Raw genomic sequence first — 22,006 nt, 5'->3', positions numbered from 1 at the left:
CAAGCCTTCTCTGAGTCCCCTTGTTTTCATTTTGGCATCTCAACTCTTCCTTCTATGGTCGATGTCTTTAGTCCAGACCCCAGAGATAAGAGCCCCTCTAGTTTAATTTTTCACATTTTCCCATGGGGCGTAAATGAGGAAGTCATCTGGCCTGGGAGTAGGGGCCTGGAAGTCCAATTGCACTTTATGAAGACTTGTGTCCTGTTTTCAGCATTGATCTTTATTTGCACTTTCTATGATGCCTGGTGCCTCTACTCCTTGAGCCTTTCTGCTTCTCAGCAGATTTTCCATCTGCAGACAAGAACACCACAGTTTTGTGCCCTTACTCAGCTGAATTAATTACCATGCTTCCACTCTGTTTATCATCTTCCAAAAACTTGCCGATGTCTCTTTTTATTGCTTTCAATGTCTTTTTATTGCTTTCTATCATTTCACAGAGCTTTGGAAAGGAGTGGTTGACAAAAATTCCCTCTTTGATTTGTTTTTAAAGCTAAAAGACAGACTGTGGCTCTAGAACTCCTTGAATCAGAAAGAAAATATGTCATCAACATCTCTCTGATCCTGAAGATCAAGGCAACATTCCAAGGGTCAGATGGAAAGAGGAATTCCAAAGAGAGAAGGTATCCATTGTATTCATTGCCTTTGATTTTCAGATTGATTAAAATTTTAAGGTAAGTTGTTTATTGTTTTCACTTTGGGAATTCTGGGACCTGCAAAGAGTTCCAGAAATAGTCTTTGAAGAGAGTGTAGGCAGTGACAGCAGGTAACCCCTGGCAAGTCTTACATTTAGACTTACAGCAGATAAGAAAAGGAATATAGTCTCTGAGACCTTCAGTGTTCCTGGCATATCTGTAAAGAACCTAAAGGGAGAATAAATGTTCCAGTGAGGGAGACATTGCTCTCGTTGCCATCTGCATGTCCTCCTGGGATCACAGGTCTCATAGAAGTAGAAGGGAATGGATGCAATGTAGGTCTGGAGCATTAAGTGGCCATTAGATACATGGCAAAGGGCTGAATAACTCTGGACTTGGATCTTTCTTATTTGTTCAGGTGATCCCATAGTACTAGACGGTGCACAACTGGTGTGTGTGTGTGTGTGTGTGTGTGTGTGGTGAGGCAGTGCTTCCACAGGGTCTGCAGTATATTATAACAGCATGCTAGCTCCAAGATTACAACACTCCTTGATTGCTTCTGCTCATAATCTTTATATCTCCTCTGCTTCTTCTCCTTTGAGAAAAACAGGAAGGAGGAAACTCTGATTTGGTGGAAAAGACTAACATAATGAAGATGTAATCAGATTAGTTGAGGAAAAGGCCAATCCAAAAAATGGAAGGTCTGAATTATGGACTCTTACAGATAAATGCAGCATTAATAGTTTAAACAGTCTATCAGGTAATAGACCCTGGTGGTTCACAAGCTATGAATCCTTCTAGGGAAGTCCCTAACTGCATTTTCCTGCTCTTTACCATTCCCCAATTTTACTTGGCTTTGCCGCTGCCAGAAGTATACCTAGTTACCAGAACGCAATGCTCCCCCTTTCTAAATGGCTGAGGTGAGGGAATATTCCCTGACAAACTCAAAAGTGGCTTGACTATTTTCAAGAACCATTTTACTGCAAAATTGAAGTAAGCAAAGTATAGAAAGTAACAAGGAACAGAAAGAGTGGTGTGAGCTAAAGCTCTGATCACTAGTGGCCCTGGATGGGGCTTCACCCTCTCTCAGTGGCCACCCAGGTTCCTTCCAACGCTGGTCATTCCTTCCCAGTCTAGCCACTTGAATCCCCTGCTAGACTCCAATCTGGCTTGCCCTACCCTCCCACATTGCCCCTTTGGGCCTCTGAGAGGTCTCCACAGCCTCTACTGGAGACCTAGCCTCTATTTTGCCATTGCTAGAGACCTGCTCGGTTTACATTAATCAAATCTAAAGGCAAGTCTACCTTTTGGTGCAGCATTGCTTCCACATCTAAGATTCTGAGCCAGCAGAATTTCTTCCTTGTCTCTGAAAATCTAGGGATGGGGCATGGAAAGAGAGAGAATTATTTACTTTGGAACACAGTAACCAGGCACTTTGTTTATAACTTCATGAAATCTGCCCCAGAATCCTGTGAAGCCTACCTTATAGATGAAGAAACTAAGGTTCAGGGGGGATTTAAAGCCACATAGTTGATTAGTTCCAGACTTTGGACCCAGGCCCCTCTGCCCCTGTCCTTGTGACCTTTCTACATCACACTACTTCCCTGAGGACCATATTATTTCAAAGACATCACCTGATTAACAGCAACATGTCAAGTTTCTCGGCCAGAAGCATACTCTGTCTGTCCCTGTTTCACAGCGTAGGGTTCTCTCTTAACAGCCCAGATTTCAACTCCACTGTCAGGAGTTCTTGACTCACTGAAGCTCTCTTCTACTTGCCATCACTTCCTTCTCCTCTAAGATCTTCTCCCATGACTGACCGATGACTGAGGAAGGACTGAGCTCTCTCAAATTCCGAGATTAGAAAAAGTTTAAAACTATCACACAATCCTCCATGAAAATAAGAAAAATAGTTATGTCTCATATCTGTGCTAATGCTATTCATGTTAGTTATTTGTTGAGCTAACCCTCTTTTTTCTTTTCATAGCTCAAGACGAAAAAGCTTTCAGTCAATATTCTTAGTACTCATGCAAAGACTCTAGGTCTGAGCTTTGCAGTGTTGCCATTTTTCCACCCCAGGGTTAGATTTCTGTTGAATTCCTTCACTCACTACATTTCTTCTTTTTTCTAAGCCTTTCTGAAGCCTCCATGTGCACTTTAAATAGGCCAGCTGAATGAAGTAACACAACAGAATGAGATGATTCCTTTTCTCTACTGGCATTTCTCCCCATGCAAAGATGAAAATAAATTGTAACATTTCCTATTTTTTCCATTATACATTACAAGCCACCAGCACTTTCTACCCCTGCTGCAAAGTAACCTGGGGGTAAAAATAAAACCCACCATAACTACAACCTGCCACTCAAAACTGAGGTTGCCACCTCTTCTCAAATCTATAAAATAAAACTTTCGTTTTTCCCTAGAAAAAAGTAAAGCCCTCAAGAGCCTCCTCACCCTGTGTCAAGCCGGCCCTGCTCCTGGCTGAACGAAAGGAGGTTGAGCTGCCAGCTGAGGTCTTGAGTAGAACTTGTGGGCTACTGTTCATTTGTTGGAGGATCACAAAAGTTGCAGTTCTTGAATATTTCTGGTATGATTCCTCTAGATAGAGTTACAAGCTCAGGATCAAACAGTCCTGTCTGTCTGAATACTTGTGAAGAAGGGCAACCTCAGCCTGAAAGTATTGCCAGTCTTCTAAGCTAAACTCCGGCTCCAAATTCACCAAGCACTCAGTATGCTCCAGATCACCACCAGGTGGCACATGCTTCATTATTGATGCCCCTCAAATGTGGTTACATCCCACTGTTGAAGCTCAGGAGTTATTTTGGCCTAAAATTAGACAGGCAAGAGTTAAGTTATTAACTTGAAACTCTAAGTGGGTTTTCCTTGATTGCTTTTGGTTTATCTCCCTTGTTTAAGTACTGTATTGTGGGAGTTGAAATAACCTTGAAGGTTTTAAAAAGAATAAACTACTCATGCAGTTGCTAGAATTTCATCCCTTGTAAGGAAGAGAAAAGAAGTTGAGTACTTAATACTTTCATCCTTATGAAAAAGTTGTCTCTAGGAGTCAGGTCTGGCTCTAAGCAAAACAATGAAACAGGTTATGTGTGTGTCTATACTGCTTGGTTGCTTCTTTCTCTTTCTGTTCTCCATCTCCTGGCTCACCTCCTCCACACTCCTCCCTGATTTCAAATAATATCCTTATTAAATAAAACTTTTTTTTTCAATATTTAGTATAGAACCCACTGTAGGTCATTGCTCTTCATGGAACTTACATGTTTCCATAATACTTGCTGGGAGCATTTTCTGACCCTCACCTTGAAACCTCAAGCTATTACCCCCAGCAGACAGCCCAGGAAGTACCTGGACTCTGACCAAGTTACCAGCTCTCCAATTCTGCAAGTACACTGGTTGCAGCATAGCAGAAGAAAGAAAGCTGACTTTCTCATAGCAGCATAGAGAAAGCTGACTTTCTCAAAATAAAGAGAAAGAAGGTCAGGTCAGGTGGGGCCAGGCGAGGCCAGAAAAAGAATAAAGAAAGAGAAAAAGAAAAGAGATAATCCAAGAGATATGACATAACCTATACAGACAACCCAACTCAGTCAGATCTCACCATGGCATGGTGCCCTAACATCTTTCAGTGTCACCCCAGGAATATTACCCAAAGTCATGACAGCCTTGGGTGGGGAGCAATCTTTCAGATCTAGACCTTTTGCTGGATCAGTGTTTTACTTTTTCAGTTCAGTCAGCTTTGCTTTCCTCTACCAGCTTTATGGTCTCCTCCCAGTCAGACTGTCTCCTAGCCACCCTTCCAGCTTCCCTCTGGTCTGGACAGGGATTACTTAGATCTTCTGAGCCCACTGCGTCAGTCATAAGAAGTCAAATTGGGAAGCCCCTCCATGTGAGCTTATGGACATGGGTTTGCCTATGTAAAGGCTAATGGTACAGGAGGTGGAGGGATAGAGACCAGTGGGAAGGAATCCTTATATCTTTTCACAGGGGGCTGGATACTCTCTCTGGTATCTGTGTCTTCTCTGAGCTGTAGCCCCAGGGGAATGTTTGCTTTTTGTAAAGATGGGTTGAAAACTTAAAAAAAAATTTTTTTAATTTATGTATTTATGTATGTTTGTATTTATTTATTTATTTTTGGGAGGGGGTTAAAAAAAACTCCTTATCAAACCAGTGTTCTTCCTACTGTTCTCAACAAAGGTCTATTTGTTCCAGGTTGGCAAAGCACCCCAATGACCCACTAATTTATTCTCGTTGGACCCTGAGGGAATATCGAGATAAGTTCAGCCCTCAGTGACAAGCAGGCGATCACTTTCATCTTTGTTAAACCTGTGGTCTTGAAAGCACAAGAGAACCTGCTTTCAATTCCCATTAAGTCACCAAGTTAGAGCTTCAAACCTTGCTTTGGCCCAGCAAAACTCCTTTTCCTTACAGCTTCCTTCCTCATTCCTATAGGTCCCTGACTGCCCTGCCACTCTCCATCCAGTCTTCCTCTGGCCATGATTCTTTCTCTCTCTCCTCTCCACCACATCCTTTGCTGACACCTCTCTTCCTTCTTTCACTTCCCCTGGAGAAAAATACGAACAAACCAACCAACCTGAGACATTCTGTGGGATGGGGGAGAGGGAAGTGAGAGGAGGGAGGGGCTCTGTGAAGCTCCAAGGAGTAGCAGGCCAGGCCTGGTCCTCAGCTTCCCCGGGTAAGACTGTGTCCTTGCCCAGTATTCCTCTTGGAAATAGGAAAGGGAAGGAGCTCTTTCAGAAGCCCATGCCCTGAGCATGTAGTTCCCAGCTTGAAACAAATTTTCATTTTTACCTAAATCAGAGTCTCTTACCTCGTAGCTAAGAATGATCAAGTGCCCCCTCAGTACTGTCATATACAGCATTAATTAGAGTAGACTATGTTGCACATCAAGCAGGAATAACTTTAAAGTTTTACAAAAGAGTTCCCTTAGAATTTCCACTGTCACATAAATGAGAAGAGCATAACAGTTTGGCTTTTAAAAGGCCACTCACGGGGCACCTGGCTGGCTCAGTTGGAAGAGTGTGTGATTCTTGATCTCAGGTTTGTGAGTTTGAGCCCTGCATTGGGTGTAGAGATTATCAAAAAGATAATAATAATTATAATAAAATAAATAAACTAAAAAAAAGCCATTTAAGCGATGTGCTCTTTATTAGTACAATACACAATTGTGGAGGAGCCATTGGTAAAGGGGTCTTTTTATCTTTATTCCTTTTTTAAAAGATTTATTTATTTATTTTAGAGAGAAAGAGTGTGTGTGTGTGTGTGTGTGTGCATGCATGCATGCTCTCAAGAATGGGTAGAGGGGCAGAGGGAAAGAATCTTTAAAGCAGAATCTCTTGAGTGTGGGGCCCAATTTGGGGCTCGATCCCAGGACCCTGAGATCATGAAAGCCAAAATAAAGAGTTGGACGCTTGACCAACTGAGCTACCCAGGCACCCCTAATGCGGTCTTTTTACATCTTGAGGATATTTGCTATTAGCTCTACAATGTCAAACTTAAAAAAAAAATCCTGATGTAGAGCTGCGACTCAAAATGTTTTGAATGACTGGGAAAATGGAACCTCCTGCATATATTCTCATAGGGTCTTTTCTTCTCTACACCTGGTTTGTGTGATCCTATCTCTATTCTGTTTCAAGCCTCTTCCCTGGCTCTTTACGGTACCTTGTCCAGCAGCACCTCGATTTGCTTCATGCTCTGCAGGAACGGGTCCTAAAGTGGCCACGCCAAGGAGTTCTTGGAGATTTATTCCTTAAGTTAACAAATGATGAGGTGAGTTTTTTTGGAAAAATCCTTTATAAGTTTGAATTACATGCATCTGTGTCCCCCTTGTCTGCTTCTTTGAATGGAGAACCTCAAATCAGTGATTTTCAGAGTTAGGAAAACTGTTGAGATGTATAGTCTAACCTCCTCATGCTACAGATAATGAAATAAAGCTCAGAAACATGAAAAGACTGCTGAAATCACTGAGTTAGCTAGGTAGTTGTGGACCTGTGATCCAAGTTTCCTAACTTCCAGCCCATCGCTTCCCACTGTACTATGTATAACTGCTTCATTGAATCTGCGTATGTGTGCATTTATGTATAAATAAATATATATATCATATATATATCCATTCACACATATGAAATAAATACAGGAGGGTTTGTGTATGTATATGTATTTCACACTTATTTCATTCCTTGTGAAAATGTGATGGGCAGCTATTTGTCTTGCATGTTTTTTTATTTTCACTTCCTTGGAGAAAAGGAAGGAAACTTTGCTAAGTTTCCAAGTCTCTATACTGTTCTGCAAAGAAAATATGACCCAGGCCAGAGGTTGCAGACTCAAATGCCTACAGGGCCAGGCAATGATAAAAATGAGTGGAAGAAAGCAGAATGTGATACAATATGGATCGTTGGGAGGTGAGCTTAAGTGGAGCATATATGCTTTTCTACAGGAAATACTATCCAATTATTATTCAGGAAGAAAGGATTACAGTTGCCAGATCTTCTGATACTTTAAGAGACACTGGCAATCCAGAATTTTGTTTGAAATTTTAAAAATATTCTGTGGGCTAATTAAAATTGGGCTGCAAAATTAACATGCAGAGTTAGCCTGCAATCAAACTCTATATATCAATGATTCTCAATGATAGGTGATAACACAAAGTTTACGGATTATTTACTTGTATAGTTTACAAATTATTTACTTACATGGATGTAATGTAATCCCTCTAATATCACTTTTATTTGTATTCAGTATGCTTTCTTGGTGAGAATTGTTGTATCTGTGGCAATATAACTTTGGAAGCTGAGAACTATTTTCCTGGAACATATTGCATAGGTGAATAAGCATTTGGTGGAAATACACAATTAGTGGAAGAAGTTGAGAATCATTGGTCTAGACACTGGGAAGTGAGTTGGACAAAGTTCCTTACTGGATGTAGATGATTGAAATTAAAAGTAACTTAAAAGCAAAATAGGGATTTTAATCATTTAACAATTTAAAAATACTTTTTCAACTTATGTGACCCCTTTTTGGTGCGTTGGTTTTCCACTTTCTCATTAAAACAGGACTATTGAGTTTGGTTCCCAAGTCCATATGGATATTTACCTTGAAATCAAAAAGACTTGAAAAAAGAATTAAAAAATAAAAAAAAAACATTAATGAGCACATTAAATAAATGATTAAGATAATCTGCCAAGTACTCCGTTTTTATATACATGACTCTATAAAAACATTAGCTGTTATCATTCCTGTTTCCAGGTTCTTACCATGCATTTTTGTGTTTGTTTTCAAGAATAATTTCTTGGATTATTACGTTGCCTATCTAAGGGACCTGCCTGAATGCATCTCTTTGGTTCATGTTGTTGTCCTGAAGGAGGTAAGGTAACTCTGTGCATGGACTGCTTTTTGGTTACATGTGTGTCTATAGGCCATTGCTCATCCACTTAGGAGAGGACAACACATGTACTCAGCTTGTCTTCCAGGCTGGGGAATGGCTCAAACAGAGCCACTGACACTTCTACCTGGGGTTAAAGGAGCCCACTTGAGGATGAGTGCCAGTGCTTTGGTCCTTGCCCTGCTCTACTCTCTTATATTCCATTGGAAGTTTGCCCAAAGTAAACAGGTGTTCTAAGCAGATATCCTCAAATTGCAGCTTGCATGTTATATGAAGATTTCCTCCTCTTCCAGGCTCAGACAATTTAACTCTGAATATTAAACTCAAATCATGCTGTGTCTGTCAGTTTATAAGATGATAAAGTTCTAATCATATAGCTTAAAGTATTGCTACTGCAATGCTATATTAGGTACTCAATAAGCACATATAATTATCTAACAATTCTAGTTATTTTAGGTAAGTTGAGTTAATCAAGTTTTACAGGAGGTGAGGGTCTCTTTCTTATTAACATTTTACCTCAACCCTCCACTACTCTCAACTGTATGAGTATAATGCCCACCATATATTAGTGCTCAGCAAATATTTGAGAAAGGGAAGCAGAGGGAAGGGAAGAGGAGGGGAGGGGGAGGAGGGAAAGGAGGGGAGGGAGGGGAGGGAAAGAAAGGAACATGGAGAGAATGCGACCTGTTTCCTCTGCAGCCCAGCTGACAAGTTTCTAGTTACAGTCTTTCTCCACCCTCACAAGGCTCCAATTCACCCTTAGTGCCTACTAGCAAGCCACTGCAATGAGTACTTCCAAGAGAATCCTTATGAATTAATTCAACTCAAATATAATCTATTGACTGCCCAAATCTGTCCAGCACTGTGCCATTCCCCAGTGGTGGGGAATGAGGGGGTTGTTTGGAAAGTTGGGTGGATTTAAAAGAAGTATATGATATGCTTCCTGCTACAGAAGAATTGTCTCCTTGAGCATGTCTCTGAACAAGTGGCCTATGCAATGAAGGATCATGGCACTCTAGAGAAAGAAAATGCTCTGGAAATAAAAAAAAAAAACCCTTCTTACTCTGGTAGGACTCACTTTGGGGTTCTGCAGCCAGTGTCTTCAGGGACAATGAAGAGTGACTCTACCTTTCTTTCAGGGTGATGAAGAGATTAAATCTGACATCTACACACTGTTTTTTCACATAGTCCAGCGCATCCCTGAATATCTGATACATCTGCAGGTAGGCATGGCTGGGAATCCAACAAACTGATTTTCAAGCTAAACTACTATTTGTGGCTTGCAACTGAGAAACGTGGTAAAGGGTCAAGGAAGAATCATTGGTATTTCTAAGGGGTGATGAAATGATTTAGACTACTGTGATTACCCCATTCCTACTTTGTGGCATGAACTAAAATCTAAATATCTAAAAATCTTTGACTCATAACATTTATCTTTGAAGTTCTATCTTCGTTTACCAGCAATCCCCACCTCTGTTGATCCAAGATCTTCCTATAGCATCTCCTGATAGATTCTGAGTACCCATTCGGTCCTTTTCACCTTGTTCTACATCATCTAAATGAACCCCCAAACCCTTACCCCACCCCCTGGCATTTAAGAAGTATCTATATAACCTGTCCACTTAACTGCTATCCTGACTACTTTCTTTTGGCTCAAGTCCAAGGGCCTACCACATATTGCTCATGTTTTATGTCACAGAAAAACCATGTAGAAGTTGATGAGCTAACTTCTGCACACCATTTTACCACAGGGTTTGCAGTACCTGGGAGGAAGTAGATTTGAGAGAAAAGCTCACCAACACCCTTATCAGTCCTTCTTATTTGTACCATCCATCTGTTCTGATTTAATTGCTGATTGATTTTCCTAAGTAATTCAGGAAAAGCATCTTAGAAATGCTTGAAATTTATCTCAGGCAGAAGTAACCTAGTATCAATATTGTGTGGCTTTAAAATTTAAAATCTTCTCACAGGGATGTCTGGATGGCTTAGGGGTTGAGCAAATGCCTTCAGCTCAGGACATGATCCCGGGATCCGGGATAGAGTCCCACATCGGGCTTCTGGCAGGGAGCCTGCTTCTCCCTCTGCCTGTGCCTCTGCCTCTCTCTCTGTTCTCATGAATAAATAAGTAAAATCTTTAAAAAATAAATCTTCTCACAGTAATTATCTTATTTATTTTTAAATATTTATTTTAGAGAGAGAGAGCATGAGCAGGAGGAGGGGCAGAGAGAGATGGAGAGGGAGAGGGAGAGGGAGAGGGAGAGGGAGAGGGAGAGGGAGAGGGAGAGGGAGAGGGAGAGGGAGAGAAACTCCAGCAGACTCCCTGCTGAGTGCAGAGCATGACATGGGACTTGATCTCATGACCTAGAGATCATGACCTGAGCTGAAATCAAGAGGCAGATGCTTAGCCAGCTGAACCACCCAGGTGCCTCAATAATTATCTTATTTAATGCTTTCAAAAATCCCATGAAATAAGTATCATTACCATAGCTTAGATAAGGAAATAGAGAGCCAGAGAAATTAAGTAACTTGTCCAAGTTAACACACCTCATAGGTGAAAAAAGTCTAGGACTGAAACCCTGGTCTTACAAGCAGTATGGTAAATAAGAGCCCTGATTCTACTGTCTGAATTCAACTTCTGGCTCTGCTACCTGTCAGATGTGTGACCTAATGACTTAACTTTGCTGTGCCTTGATTTCCTTATTTGTTAAATGGAGGTAATAATTGCACCTATCTAATCTAGCTAGCTATGGTAAACATTAACTGAGGAAACAAATCTGTAAAGGCATTAGTACTTGGCAATAGGAAGACTCAATAAATGTTAGCTTTCCCAGATCCAACTAATATGCATGTTCCTCTACAGGACAATAGGCAATATAATAGGAGGGACCAGCAGGCCAGGCTTGATCATAAACAGCCTCCCCTTCCAGCATGCCTTAATTCCTGACGTCTCACTATTGGCCTTACTCATTTGGGTCATAAGGCATTGCTTGTAGACAGTAATTGTTAGAATGGCTCCATTACCTTAGAGATCTAATGAGTAGATCCTTCTAATTTTTCAGAGGGAATTATCCAACGTTCATGTCCAACTGAAACAGGAGCTATGGTGACTATTATTCTCCCTTGGTGTGATGGACAAAGAGAATAGCAGGTTTAACCTTTCAGTTTACAATTAGATTGGCCACATATATTGATGTTCTGATTAAATGACTACCAAACCCTCACAACAGATGGAGGCAAGGTGCAAAAGAGACAAAAGTTTTCATTCTAATTATGCAAATGCTGCCTCCTTTTTATCTCCACCCAGAATGTCCTGAAGTTCACAGAGCAGGAACACCCTGACTATTACCTACTCCTGGTGTGTGTTCAGCGCCTTCGAGTATTTATCTCGCATTACACCCTGCTGTTTCAATGCAATGAGGATTTGCTTATTCAGAAACGGAAAAAGCTCAAGAAGTAAGCTTCTGATGGTGCCGTCTAGAGGGTTGATCAAAGGTTTCTGAGAACAGGGATACAGTCAGTGTGGGTATCTGTCACAAGTAACCTCATTGTATGTTAAATGGCTGAAATGTAGTGTCGGGGGGGTAGAAGAGAACAGAGAAGAGGATGAAAATGAGGTGGTCATGCTGGCTACAGGAGAGAGGTACCTATTACCTGGTGGTAATTTTCACCAGGTAATAGGTAGAATTATTTTAGAAAAATAAAATTTTACTCTAATCCCTATACAGACCCCATCTTCTGTTATTAACCACTTTGAAAATAGTTATTTCCCTAAGTTTGCCAGGTTAAAAAAAGCAGTTTAAAGGCCAGAATGTAGTTTCTTTCATGAACTCAACAAATATTTATTGAGCATGTATATCAGGCCCTGCTCTATGTATTGAGTATAGTGCAATGAACAAAACAGATAAAAAGCTTTGCCATGTAGAGCTTATTTTCTAGAGTTGGACGGCCAGTTAATAAATAGATGGTATAAATGCTATGGATAAAAACAAAACAAATAAGGGAGAGGGTGGTAGTTGAACAAATTTCATGCTAAAGAGAAACAAAAAGGGCTGACTAGGGAGAATCTGGGCTTCAGAAGGAACAGAAACAACCCATAGCAGAATTTCCTAATGTCCTGGATTTCCTTTAACGTCATCCCAAGCCAATGAGGAAAACAATTTCTGGGGTTGTTTGAGACCAGAAAAAGATGCTATCTCCCAAGCTAGGGCTTCTCTAATGGAGGACATCTTCCTATACCATCCCTTTCCCCTAAACTTAATTCAGGCAATTAATCAGCATCCCTATTCTTGCCCAGCATCTAGCTTGTACTGTTATGTAAGCAACCTGGTTTGTAGAGAGCCATGGAGAGAGACAGACAGACAGAAAGAGAGAGGGAACTTCACAGCTGAGTTTCATCTGAGAAATATTGTTTCCTGATCTATCTTGGGATAATCTGAATCGATTCAGATAATTCAGAACCAATTTTCCACTGTATACCCTGAAAATTATTACTTCCATTCTCACAGATCATCCATGGCAAAGCTGTACAAAGGGCTGGCTTCCCAGTGTGCAAATACTGGACAAGATGCTTCCCCTACTGCAGGCCCTGAGGCTGTCCGTGACAGTGGGATCCACTCAGAAGAGATACTGCAACCCTACCCTTCTGCTCCCAGTTCTGGCCCTGCTGTCACGTAAGCACCTATTGCTATGGAAAGGTTAATGGCAATGCCCTTGGGTGGCAAGTCATCTGTATGGGGTCGCAGGACAGCCTGGAATAGGAGTATCATCTACAGGACTCTTGCCTCCCTCTTGCTCCATCAGGCCTAAATATGGCAGGCAAGCAGCTAACCCAATGGTTGGGTCCCAGAGGAAGGCTAATGTTAACAGGGCAGGTCTACAGGCTGAAGACTACACCTAACAATTTTATTACACATAACCACCTTCTATCTACAGCATAAGTCTCTCTGGGTTTAGACAGTGATTGAGTGGAAGAGTGCCACAACAAAACAGGAAGGCATTTTACAGCTCCTCAGAAGGGTGAGAACCCACCTAAGTTCTCTACAAGGTAGAGTAGAGGGAAAGAATCCCAGTCAGGGGTGAGTGGAAGTTTAGGTTCTGAGAGGAGAAATAGGCTTGAGGTGATACATAAAGAATGTTGTTTAGCCCTTCTCAATGCCCCTTGAAGCTTCTTCAGAAAGGGATTTTCTAAGTTCTTTTCTTCACTTAGGATAGCTTCTCTTAAAGTTGTTCTATGCATTGGATGTATTTGATAGCCTTTTAAAGTCTTTGCACACAACACTCTAGCACATTGAACTGGATTCGTATTCACCAGACTTCTCGATGATTTTTACATTAAGGATTAGGCCATTTATATATACTTGGAACTCTTTACCAAGGATAGGATAAAGTCAAATTAGCTACTTTTGATACCAGGATTTCTGGAAAGATAAGGGAAACCCAAACTCAAAATTCCAAAACCTCCCTATGTCAAATACAGATAATTCTCATCAAAGTATAGACTATAATTTCTGCTTTGGGTTTTATTATCTAAAGGAAAATTGAGAAGTTGTGCAAAAAGTTACTTTTCTTGTCTAAGATTACAATGAAGTAAGAGGTAGGCAATTGAGATTCTTTCAATTTTTAATCACTACAGTTTTTAAAATGCCAATTACAATCACTGCAAGGAGTATCTGATCAGTAATGAAAAATAAACGCTGCTTCCTCTTTCTGCCCTCATAAAATTGAGAAGATGTATTCTAGAAAGACAGAAGTGCAAATGTGGAAAGAAAAGAAAGAGAAATTCCATAATCATTCTGAAACCTGAGACATTAACCTTTCCATACAGAGAGCCCAGGAAGATTTTCTTCCTATAGAGAAAACCCCATAAGTCTTGTAGGGGGAGAACTCCATACAGAAAAAGTACCTTTCCAGGGTGGAGAGTGGAAGACAGGTAGGAAGAGGGTATTAACTTTTTGGGTCACTTCAGCTTTTATGACAATAAAGGTATCTTAAAGTGCAACAAATAGAACCAAAACAAACAAACAAACAAAAACAAAAAAAGAAAAAGAAAAGAAATCCCTAGAGAGGATACCCCAACCAAAAAAGATGGCTGTCATTGCACCGTGTTGGCAAAATGGCCAGTAGAAAATTCAACAATTTTCCAAGTGAAAAGGCAATTCAAGTTAGGTATTTCATTTTATCATTTTTCACCTTTGAAAGTGTGAGACTTCATTTTCATCTTAAGATCGCCAGAGAAAGATACTTAGATTTTGCATCTATTTTTCCTTTTTAATACATCTGCATTTTTAATGCATTTTTTGTGTGTGTGTGTGTGTGTGGCAGAATTAGTAAACTAGCAGAACAATCAGGTTGGGTCAGTGTGTAGCCAGACACTCACATCTGCCTGGCAATCACCTTCTACCAGAACTGGCAAATCCCATCCAATCTGATGTGTATGCCACCCTAATATCTTATGTAAATTATTCATTATTCACGATTAAACATGAAATTGGGCATATTTAGAGTGAAAGCCTTTTCATTTTGGTGGGTTTTGAGGGTGAAAGTTCGAGACGACTTTATACAGCACTCTCCACAGCGACAACATTTTCAAATTTTTCATTATGAAAACTTCAAATACCTACGAAGGTGTACCGTGAACCCCGTACTTCATCATCAAGATTCAACAGCTTTCAAGATCGTTACCCATTCATTCCATTTAGAAACGTAATTGTTCTTAAGCGCGAAGGTCCAGGAGTCGAACAAAAGCTCTTTCCATGACTTTGTATCATACCGCTAGGACAAAACAAATCGAGAGGTGAGAGGAAGGAGATGCCTCGGGGGCTCTGGACACGAGCTGGGTGAGCTGGGTGGGTCGGAGCTCCCGGCGCGCGCCGGGTCAGGACGCTCCTTGGCCGACTTGCCTCGTCGACACGCAGCCTCCTTGCTCAGACAGAGACTTCGGGCACCCTCTCGCCAGATGGCATTTTCACCCCCCTAGGTGGGGGGCCAGGGCTCATGGGGCCTCCTCGGCTGGAGGAGCCTGTGGAGCTTGGTAGGTGACCCACGCCGGCGCGGGGGAGGGTGGAGGCGAGAGAGCGGAGCGGGCGGCTCCCGCGGCGCCGGGGCGGCGGCGGATGACAGAGCGTGTAGCGCCCGCCGTCGCCCTCGCCCTCGCCGTCGCCCTCCGCCTCGGCCGCTGAGGCCTGCACTAACCGACCGTAAGCACACCTCCTTTTGTGTTCTGTTTTCCTTTTAAAGACATCTGATGCCCCCAGTGAAGAAAAGCCAGCCACAGCCAAGCCTGATGGAGAGCATGCAGCCCGGGAAGCCCAGTGAGTGGGAGCTGGAGGGCAGAAAGCACGAGAGGCCCGAGAGCCTCCTGGCGCCCGCGCAGTTCTGTGCCGCCGAGCAGGACGTGAAGGCGCTGGCCGGGCCGCTGCAGGCCATCCCCGAGATGGACTTCGAGCCCTCGCCCGCCGAGCCGCTGGCCAACGTGGAGCGCTCCCTGCGCGCGCCGGCCGAGCTCCTGCCCGACGCCCGCGGCTTCGTGCCCGCGGGCTACGAGGAGTTCGAGTACGGCGGCGAGATCTTCGCGCTGCCCGCGCCCTACGACGAGGAGCCGTACCAGGCCCCGGCCCTCTTCGAGAACTGCTCGCCCGCCTCTTCCGAGTCCAGCCTGGACATCTGCTTCCTGCGGCCCGTCAGCTTCGCCATGGAGGCCGAGCGGCCCGAGCACCCGCTGCAGCCGCTGCCCAAGAGCGCCACGTCGCCGGCGGGCAGCAGCGGCGCCTACAAGCTGGAGGCGGCGGCGCAGGCGCACGGCAAGGCCAAGCCGCTGAGCCGCTCGCTCAAGGAGTTCCCGCGCGCGCCGCCCGCCGAGGGCGTGGCCCCGCGCCTCTACAGCACGCGCAGCAGCAGCGGCGGCCGCGCGCCCCTCAAGGCCGAGCGCGCCGCGCAGCCGCACGGCCCGGCCGCCGCCGCCGCCGCTGCCGCCGCCGCCCGCGGCGCGCCCCGGACCTTCTTCCCCCAGCAGAGGTCCCAAAGCGAAAAGCAGACCTATTTGGAAGTAAGGAGGGTAAAGTAAAACCAAACCCAAACCCACAGCGCCGGCAACCCCCCCGCCCCCCGGGTCCAGGTCTCCAGGGGGCAGCCTGGGCTCCCCTAGCGTGGAGGGGAAAGCGGGCTGGCCCGAGGGGCAGCGGAGGCCGCCGGGGGAGCTGCCCCCGAGGCGAGCGGCAGGGGCCGGGTGGCTGGCCCCGCACGTGGGCGTCCGGTGGCGAAGAGCCAGCAGAGCACGGACTCCTAGACCTGCTTACTGCCACCAGCCTCCCCTCCCGTCCGCTCCGCAGAGTTAGGGCTCTTTTCTGCCTTAAGCCGCGGCACCTCACGGTTGCACCTTTGCCTTCAGAGCCCTGCACGCTAGTCCGAGGCCTGTTTCCTCCTCTCCTGCTGCGCGCACCTGCGTGTGCAAGTGTTCGAAATGCCGAACACGGTGTGCCAGCCTGCCCCACTCCCTGACCCCGCACGAGCCTCGCCTGCAGCTGGGAAGGAGGCGGGTTGCCCCATCTCGCTGTGCACGGCCTGCAAAGTCTGCGGCGAATGGGGTCCCATTGCTTCGCAGATTCCGGTGGGACATGGACCACACGATGAGTCAAGGAGGCGTTGACTCGCAAACACCTTCTTTGGCGTCCGTATCAATGTTTAGTATTTTGGATGTCTAAACTTCCTCTCTGCAAGCCTTGGGACGTTTAAAGAGGTGTTCAAGTACATACGCATGAAACGTCTAGTGGTTCCTGAGCAAACAGTTTATCTGTGTGTGATCGGAACGATGCAGTTTCTGATTAAGCCGAGAGAGGCGAGATAGCTTTGACCTCTGCCATCATCCTTGCTGTCTAACTTCGTTTTAAGAGTGGTAGTTAGGGTTTGCAGGGCAGCTCTGTATTGGGACATCTTGAGAATGATACAGTCCAGGACTAACTTTACCTGCACCAAGTATCACTTGTATCAAGCCTAGGCTAGAGGAGATTTTTCCAGGAATGAGGGGCTCTATATTCCACGTATTCTTGTTTCCAAGTGAGCGAGGATAGATTGAGGATCACTGACTCCATTCATTCATTCATTTTTCAGTAGACACTGAGAACCTGCCTCCCAATGGGCTCTTTGCCAAGGGCTGAGGGTTCTGACATGAATAGCACCTAAATCTGCCCTCTAGCACTTCTGGCATATGGCAGGAAGGAAACCCAGAAACCCAGAATGATAATAAACTGTGGGAACACGTGGAGGGGTATTTAAACCCTCCTGGAGTGATGGTCAGAGAGGGCCTCCTGGATAAATTGAATGTCTTAATTCAACTTTAAAAGCTGCCTAGGTGAAGAGTGAGGTAGAGAAATATGAAGAAGGCTCATGAGTCTTTTTTTAAAAACAGCAAGGTGATGCTTTTCCTCTTGGATACTCTACCAAGTGGGAGTGATGGATCTCAGGCCAGAGGAACAGGAAGGGGCTGGGTTGTGAAGAGTCCTGGAGCTTGTAGCCCATCTAGACTCCAGCATCAAAGTCTGACTGGTTCCTGCAGAGGGACCTTAGTATGCTCAGCTGAAGTTGCTGAGATTCCCCAGGGTTCTGAGATATTTTTTCTGACTTTGATCTTCAACTCTGAACTTTACAAAATTCTATTAGGCAAAATTTCTGAGACAAATCAACCTTAGGCATGTGTCAGAGTTTAAAAGTTCATTAACATGGGGAAATAGGTAGGAAATAATGATGCCAATTCAAATTGACTTGAGATGGGCAGAGATTTACATATAAAACCTTCTAACTAGTATAGTCTAAGCTGCAAAGAATGCTTTTATTTCACATGTTCAAAAAAGTGTCTTCCCTCCCCGCTAGTTAATATGTGAAAAAATGGGAGTTCAGCAGTTGACAGGGAGAAAAAAACATTAATCAGAAATAAACAAGTAATATATCTGAGAAGCAAACAATGAGTAAAATATTTGTGGCTGTTTATCAGACATACCAGATAACAATAAACACTATATTACGGATTGTTACTCAGACATCCTGGACAGCAAGTTTCATCCCATAACAGTGTCAGACATGAATCAGCTCAGTTCAGAAAGTGACACTAAGGAGATGTCAAATAGAGGTCAGTTAAAAGGCCTTTTCTCTTTCAGTTGTCAGTAAATTTTTCAAGCATGTGAATTTTTCACACGAGGTTCACCTTGCTTATTATTTCTGTTCTTGGACAAAGGTTTTTCTTTCTAAAAATTCAGAAGGTGTGGACTGTTGGGAATCCTAGAGAGAGATGGAATGCAAAGTCTAGGAGGGCAGAGGCTGTGTGTGGGTATGTGCGTGTGCATGTATGTATGTATGTGCATGTACATTCATGTGTGTATATGGGCATGCATCTGTATATATATATATATATATATGTATATATGTATATGTGTGCTTGTATGTGACTGTGGGTGGTTGAGGTGTGAGATAAGGTTTTAGTTGCAAAAGATGAACCCTTCAAAAGCCCTATCTTTAAAGGTGTCAGCTCTTTCCTACTGAGATGTGCAAAGCTCCTACTATTTCATCTCCTTAAGTATACTCTGTATATCTTCCACACCTGCCCCGCAGAGCCAGCCAAACCCTGTTTCTAAGAGGAAAGAAGGGAACATGCTTTAGTGCAAAGAGCACCTACCTGGGTGTCAGGAGATCTGGGTTCTAGTATTGGTTCTGGTGCCAAATAGCTGTGTGCTTTTGGTCAATTCACTCGGCATCTCTGTGTTTCCAGTTTTCTCCTCTATAAAAATAAGACAGTATATACCTTACCTAATTCACAGCATTGTTGTGAGGATCAGGCCAAATAAGATAAAGTATGTGAATATGCTTGTAAAGTATGGAATGCTATACAAATGGAAGATATTATCAAGATCATGATTGCATAGAAAGATGCAATCCTAAACAGTCCCTAAAAGCCCAGTTTTCAAAATATGTTCCTTGGGCTAGTAGTAAATGCATTCATTTACCTGGGAGCTTTTGTAATTGCAGAATTTGGGCCCCACCCCAAATGGGTGACTCATATAAACATTAAGTGCAGGTGGGCAGGAACATACATACCTTAAGCTACTGGTTTTTAAGATCTAAGTGTGTATCAGGATTACCTAGACCTAACTCCAGAGTTTCTGATTCAGAAAGTCTGGGTTGGGGCTCGGGGAATCTACATTTTAAATAGAAGCTCCAGTTGATCCTGTTGCCCCAGGACCACACTTTGAGAAATGCCCCACTAAGCTATCAAGATGTTGCTCTTCATAGTTTAGTTATGAATCTTAGTAGAGTCTCAGAGAATCTCCAAATCTGCTACTAAAACCCCAAGTTAAATTCTCAAAGTCAAACCCATGTGTCCTGAAAAAAGTCATCTCCATGCCTCACTTCACTGTCAGCAAGCAGGCACCCATCCAATTCATGAAAGTTTTGGGGTGGTTTTTGCTTTGATCTCTTGGGTTCTCTTCTTAGGTTCAAAATTAAGCAGCTATTTTAGGTCCCTTCTAAGTTCTCAGTCACTTCATTTCATGAATGAAATGAAATATTTCATTCATATGGAACATAAACATAAGTACATATCTATTTTATTTAGCACATCTCACGCTTGAAAAGAAACTAGAAAGTTCACAGAAGATAGGGCCTTGTTTTATTTATTTTTACTTTACACCGCAAATACCATGAATTAAGAATTATAAAAACTATATTAAAGGCGTATTTGCAGGGTGGAAATAATATGGCAGGCACACATACACACATGCATGTACATGTGCCTGTATACATAGTTGACATTTACTTCTAAACAGATATGAAAAAAAATAAAAAAAAATAAACAGATCTGACCTCTCAAAACCTCCTTCCCCATTTATGTCTAAAATGGAGAGTTAGGAATATGAGTTTAAAACTAACATTACAAGGAAGGAATTGCCTTATTTTGTAGAAAGAGAAACACTTCCAGAGATGTGAGGGGACCACTACTTGTTTTTCAGCAAGACAGTATTGGTACCAGAATAAGAAGCTGTTCTCCATAGTCTTAAGATACTTGCTAACTTCCCTTATGTCCTGATCTTTAATTATTTTTATACCATAATCTTACTCTAAGACTGTTTGCCTTGGTTCGTACAAAATCCTTCTGAACTCAGTAGAAAATTATCCTCTTGCCGACTTCTGATTTCTTTGTTAGCCTAGGTTTTTTAGTTGGAATAGGGTGCTCACTGTTAGTCTTTTGGGGTAGGAGAGGAAAGTGACAGAGTTAAAAGAATCGTCCCAATCAGAGGGTAATATTAACTTTGGAAATAGTAAATAAACACCCCTCTTTTATTTTATTTTCAGGAGATGCATTTAGAAGACACCACCAGATTCTGTCCAAAGGAAGAAAGAGAAAGTGAGCAAACATCTTTCAGCGATCAAAACCCCAGGCAAGACCAGAAAGGGGGCTTTCGCAGCTCCTTCCGCAAGCTCTTTAAAAAGAAGTGAGTAGCCCTTAGACAAGACAGCATTGTAACTCATTTCCCTTTGGGCTAAGTCTTGAGGTTTTAACAGTAATAAGTTTCGAGTAGCCGGGTTTCACACAACAGCTTCAAGCTCAGTGCCTGCAGCCAGTAGCCACGATTCCTGCCAGGTGAATATGTTTTCTTGTTGTAATCTCCTAGAGTAAAAGCAAACTCAGCCATGTCCTCTGCCTCTTTTAGCTCTTCCTTGTTCCCAAAGTTGTGTGTCTGAGAAGAGTAAGCAGAGGAGGTCCCCAGGGTAATGAGCTGATGACAATCAAATCCCTTTGAGACTGGGAGGCATGGGATCCACTGTTGGAGTTGGGTATAATGGGTGCTCCATCCAAATCTCCCCAGCTGTAGAAAGTTTTCCAGGGCATCTCAGCACTTCTGCTTATAGGAGTCTATAGTTATCCTGGATGCTAGTACTTGGTTTACTAGTGTTTTCCCTATCAGAAATGATGGAATGGATTTGCCTTGGGCCCTAGTTAAAGAAAAATTACTTTAATGGAGTTTCCATACTCCAGAGGAGGCAAAAACAAGACATTTCCCTCCTGTGGTCCTTCTAAGATTCTAAGTCCTTTTTGCAGGGAATCACCCATCAGGCATTTGGGCCAGCATTTATGAGCACTGTCTTACAGACTGGGAGATGATGGCCAAACCCCAGCATGAAATGTAAGGAAGAGAGATTGGAGCATTTAGCATTTGACCTGAGAGGGATTCTCCAGTCCAGTCACTGCCTGCCTGAGAGACTATTGTCTCTCATCTCCACTGGTCCTCAGGCCACCTCCCCCTCCCTTAGAGAGAGTTTCCCTGCTACTTAGTTTCTCTTGGGAGAGGAGGTTCTTGTAGTCAGTTTTCAACATTTAGTGGATGGAAAAGTTAAAGACACTGTAGCTGCCTTTGTGGAATTGCTTATAAGTGAGAAAGTAGAGGGAAATCACTTTCTCCCTTGAGGGTAGAAGTTACTGGCTGATGTAGATAATGGTCTTGATGGAAGAGTTGAGGGCAGGCCTGGAGTGAGGACTTTTTTTGATGATTTGTCCAATTTTTCTCCCATGGGGAGGATGGTACTGAGATTAGTAGATCTCTAATTGTGGGTCCCTGCCTGTTACTGGAAGAATGAGGAAGAGAAAGAGAGCAACATTATTACAGTTAGATACAGTACTACTCCACCATGTCCTCTTTCACTGTGACTAAGGTAGCCCTGTGCATGCATGCATGACTATTGCTAGATCCCTTTATGCAGAGGGCGAGGAGTTAAGACTTGTATTACTCTCTTTACCTTCATAGATTAGATTTTTCTTGGCCTACTGCCTGCCTCTGTCATGTTTGGCTGGGATGGAGAGACCTGGAAGCAGACAACCCTCCCAACCTAACCTTAGAATTTAGGCTCCTAAATCCTTCTAAGGACTCCTAAGATAGCCACTGCTTAAGCCTATCTTTTTGTTAAACCACAATATTGCCAA

General features: G+C 43.2%; 1 protein-coding gene and 1 long non-coding RNA gene across 7 annotated transcripts in view; one reads left to right on the top strand and one right to left on the bottom strand.

The window, feature by feature from the left end:
• The window catches only part of LOC140601485 (uncharacterized), a 47,514-nt gene extending 31,653 nt beyond the window's left edge, over positions 1-15,861 (bottom strand). For 2 of the 3 annotated variants that reach the window (XR_012004493.1, XR_012004494.1), the window contains exons 1-3: positions 14,660-15,861; positions 6,324-6,410; positions 1,937-2,006 (exon numbers count right to left, since the gene is read on the bottom strand). This is a non-coding gene — a long non-coding RNA (uncharacterized lncRNA). Of the gene's footprint in view, positions 1-1,936; positions 2,007-3,086; positions 3,573-6,323; positions 6,411-14,659 lie in introns of those variants that run through there. The other variant, XR_012004495.1, reaches the window with a different exon arrangement.
• The window catches only part of ARHGEF33 (Rho guanine nucleotide exchange factor 33), an 86,636-nt gene that overhangs the window by 47,316 nt on the left and 17,314 nt on the right, over positions 1-22,006 (top strand). For all 4 annotated transcript variants that reach the window (XM_072770439.1, XM_072770442.1, XM_072770443.1 and 1 more), the window contains exons 10-17: positions 491-620; positions 6,299-6,431; positions 7,942-8,025; positions 9,183-9,266; positions 11,348-11,496; positions 12,549-12,713; positions 15,280-16,096; positions 20,380-20,519. In XM_072770439.1, the coding sequence (XP_072626540.1) occupies positions 491-620; positions 6,299-6,431; positions 7,942-8,025; positions 9,183-9,266; positions 11,348-11,496; positions 12,549-12,713; positions 15,280-16,096; positions 20,380-20,519 (1,702 nt within the window). The remainder of the gene's footprint in view (positions 1-490; positions 621-6,298; positions 6,432-7,941; positions 8,026-9,182; positions 9,267-11,347; positions 11,497-12,548; positions 12,714-15,279; positions 16,097-20,379; positions 20,520-22,006) is intronic.

The sequence above is a fragment of the Canis lupus genome, chromosome 12 (assembly GCF_048164855.1).
Source record: "Canis lupus baileyi chromosome 12, mCanLup2.hap1, whole genome shotgun sequence".
NCBI classification, from domain to species: domain Eukaryota; kingdom Metazoa; phylum Chordata; class Mammalia; order Carnivora; family Canidae; genus Canis; species Canis lupus.
This window is presented reverse-complemented; position numbering and strand designations above follow the sequence as displayed.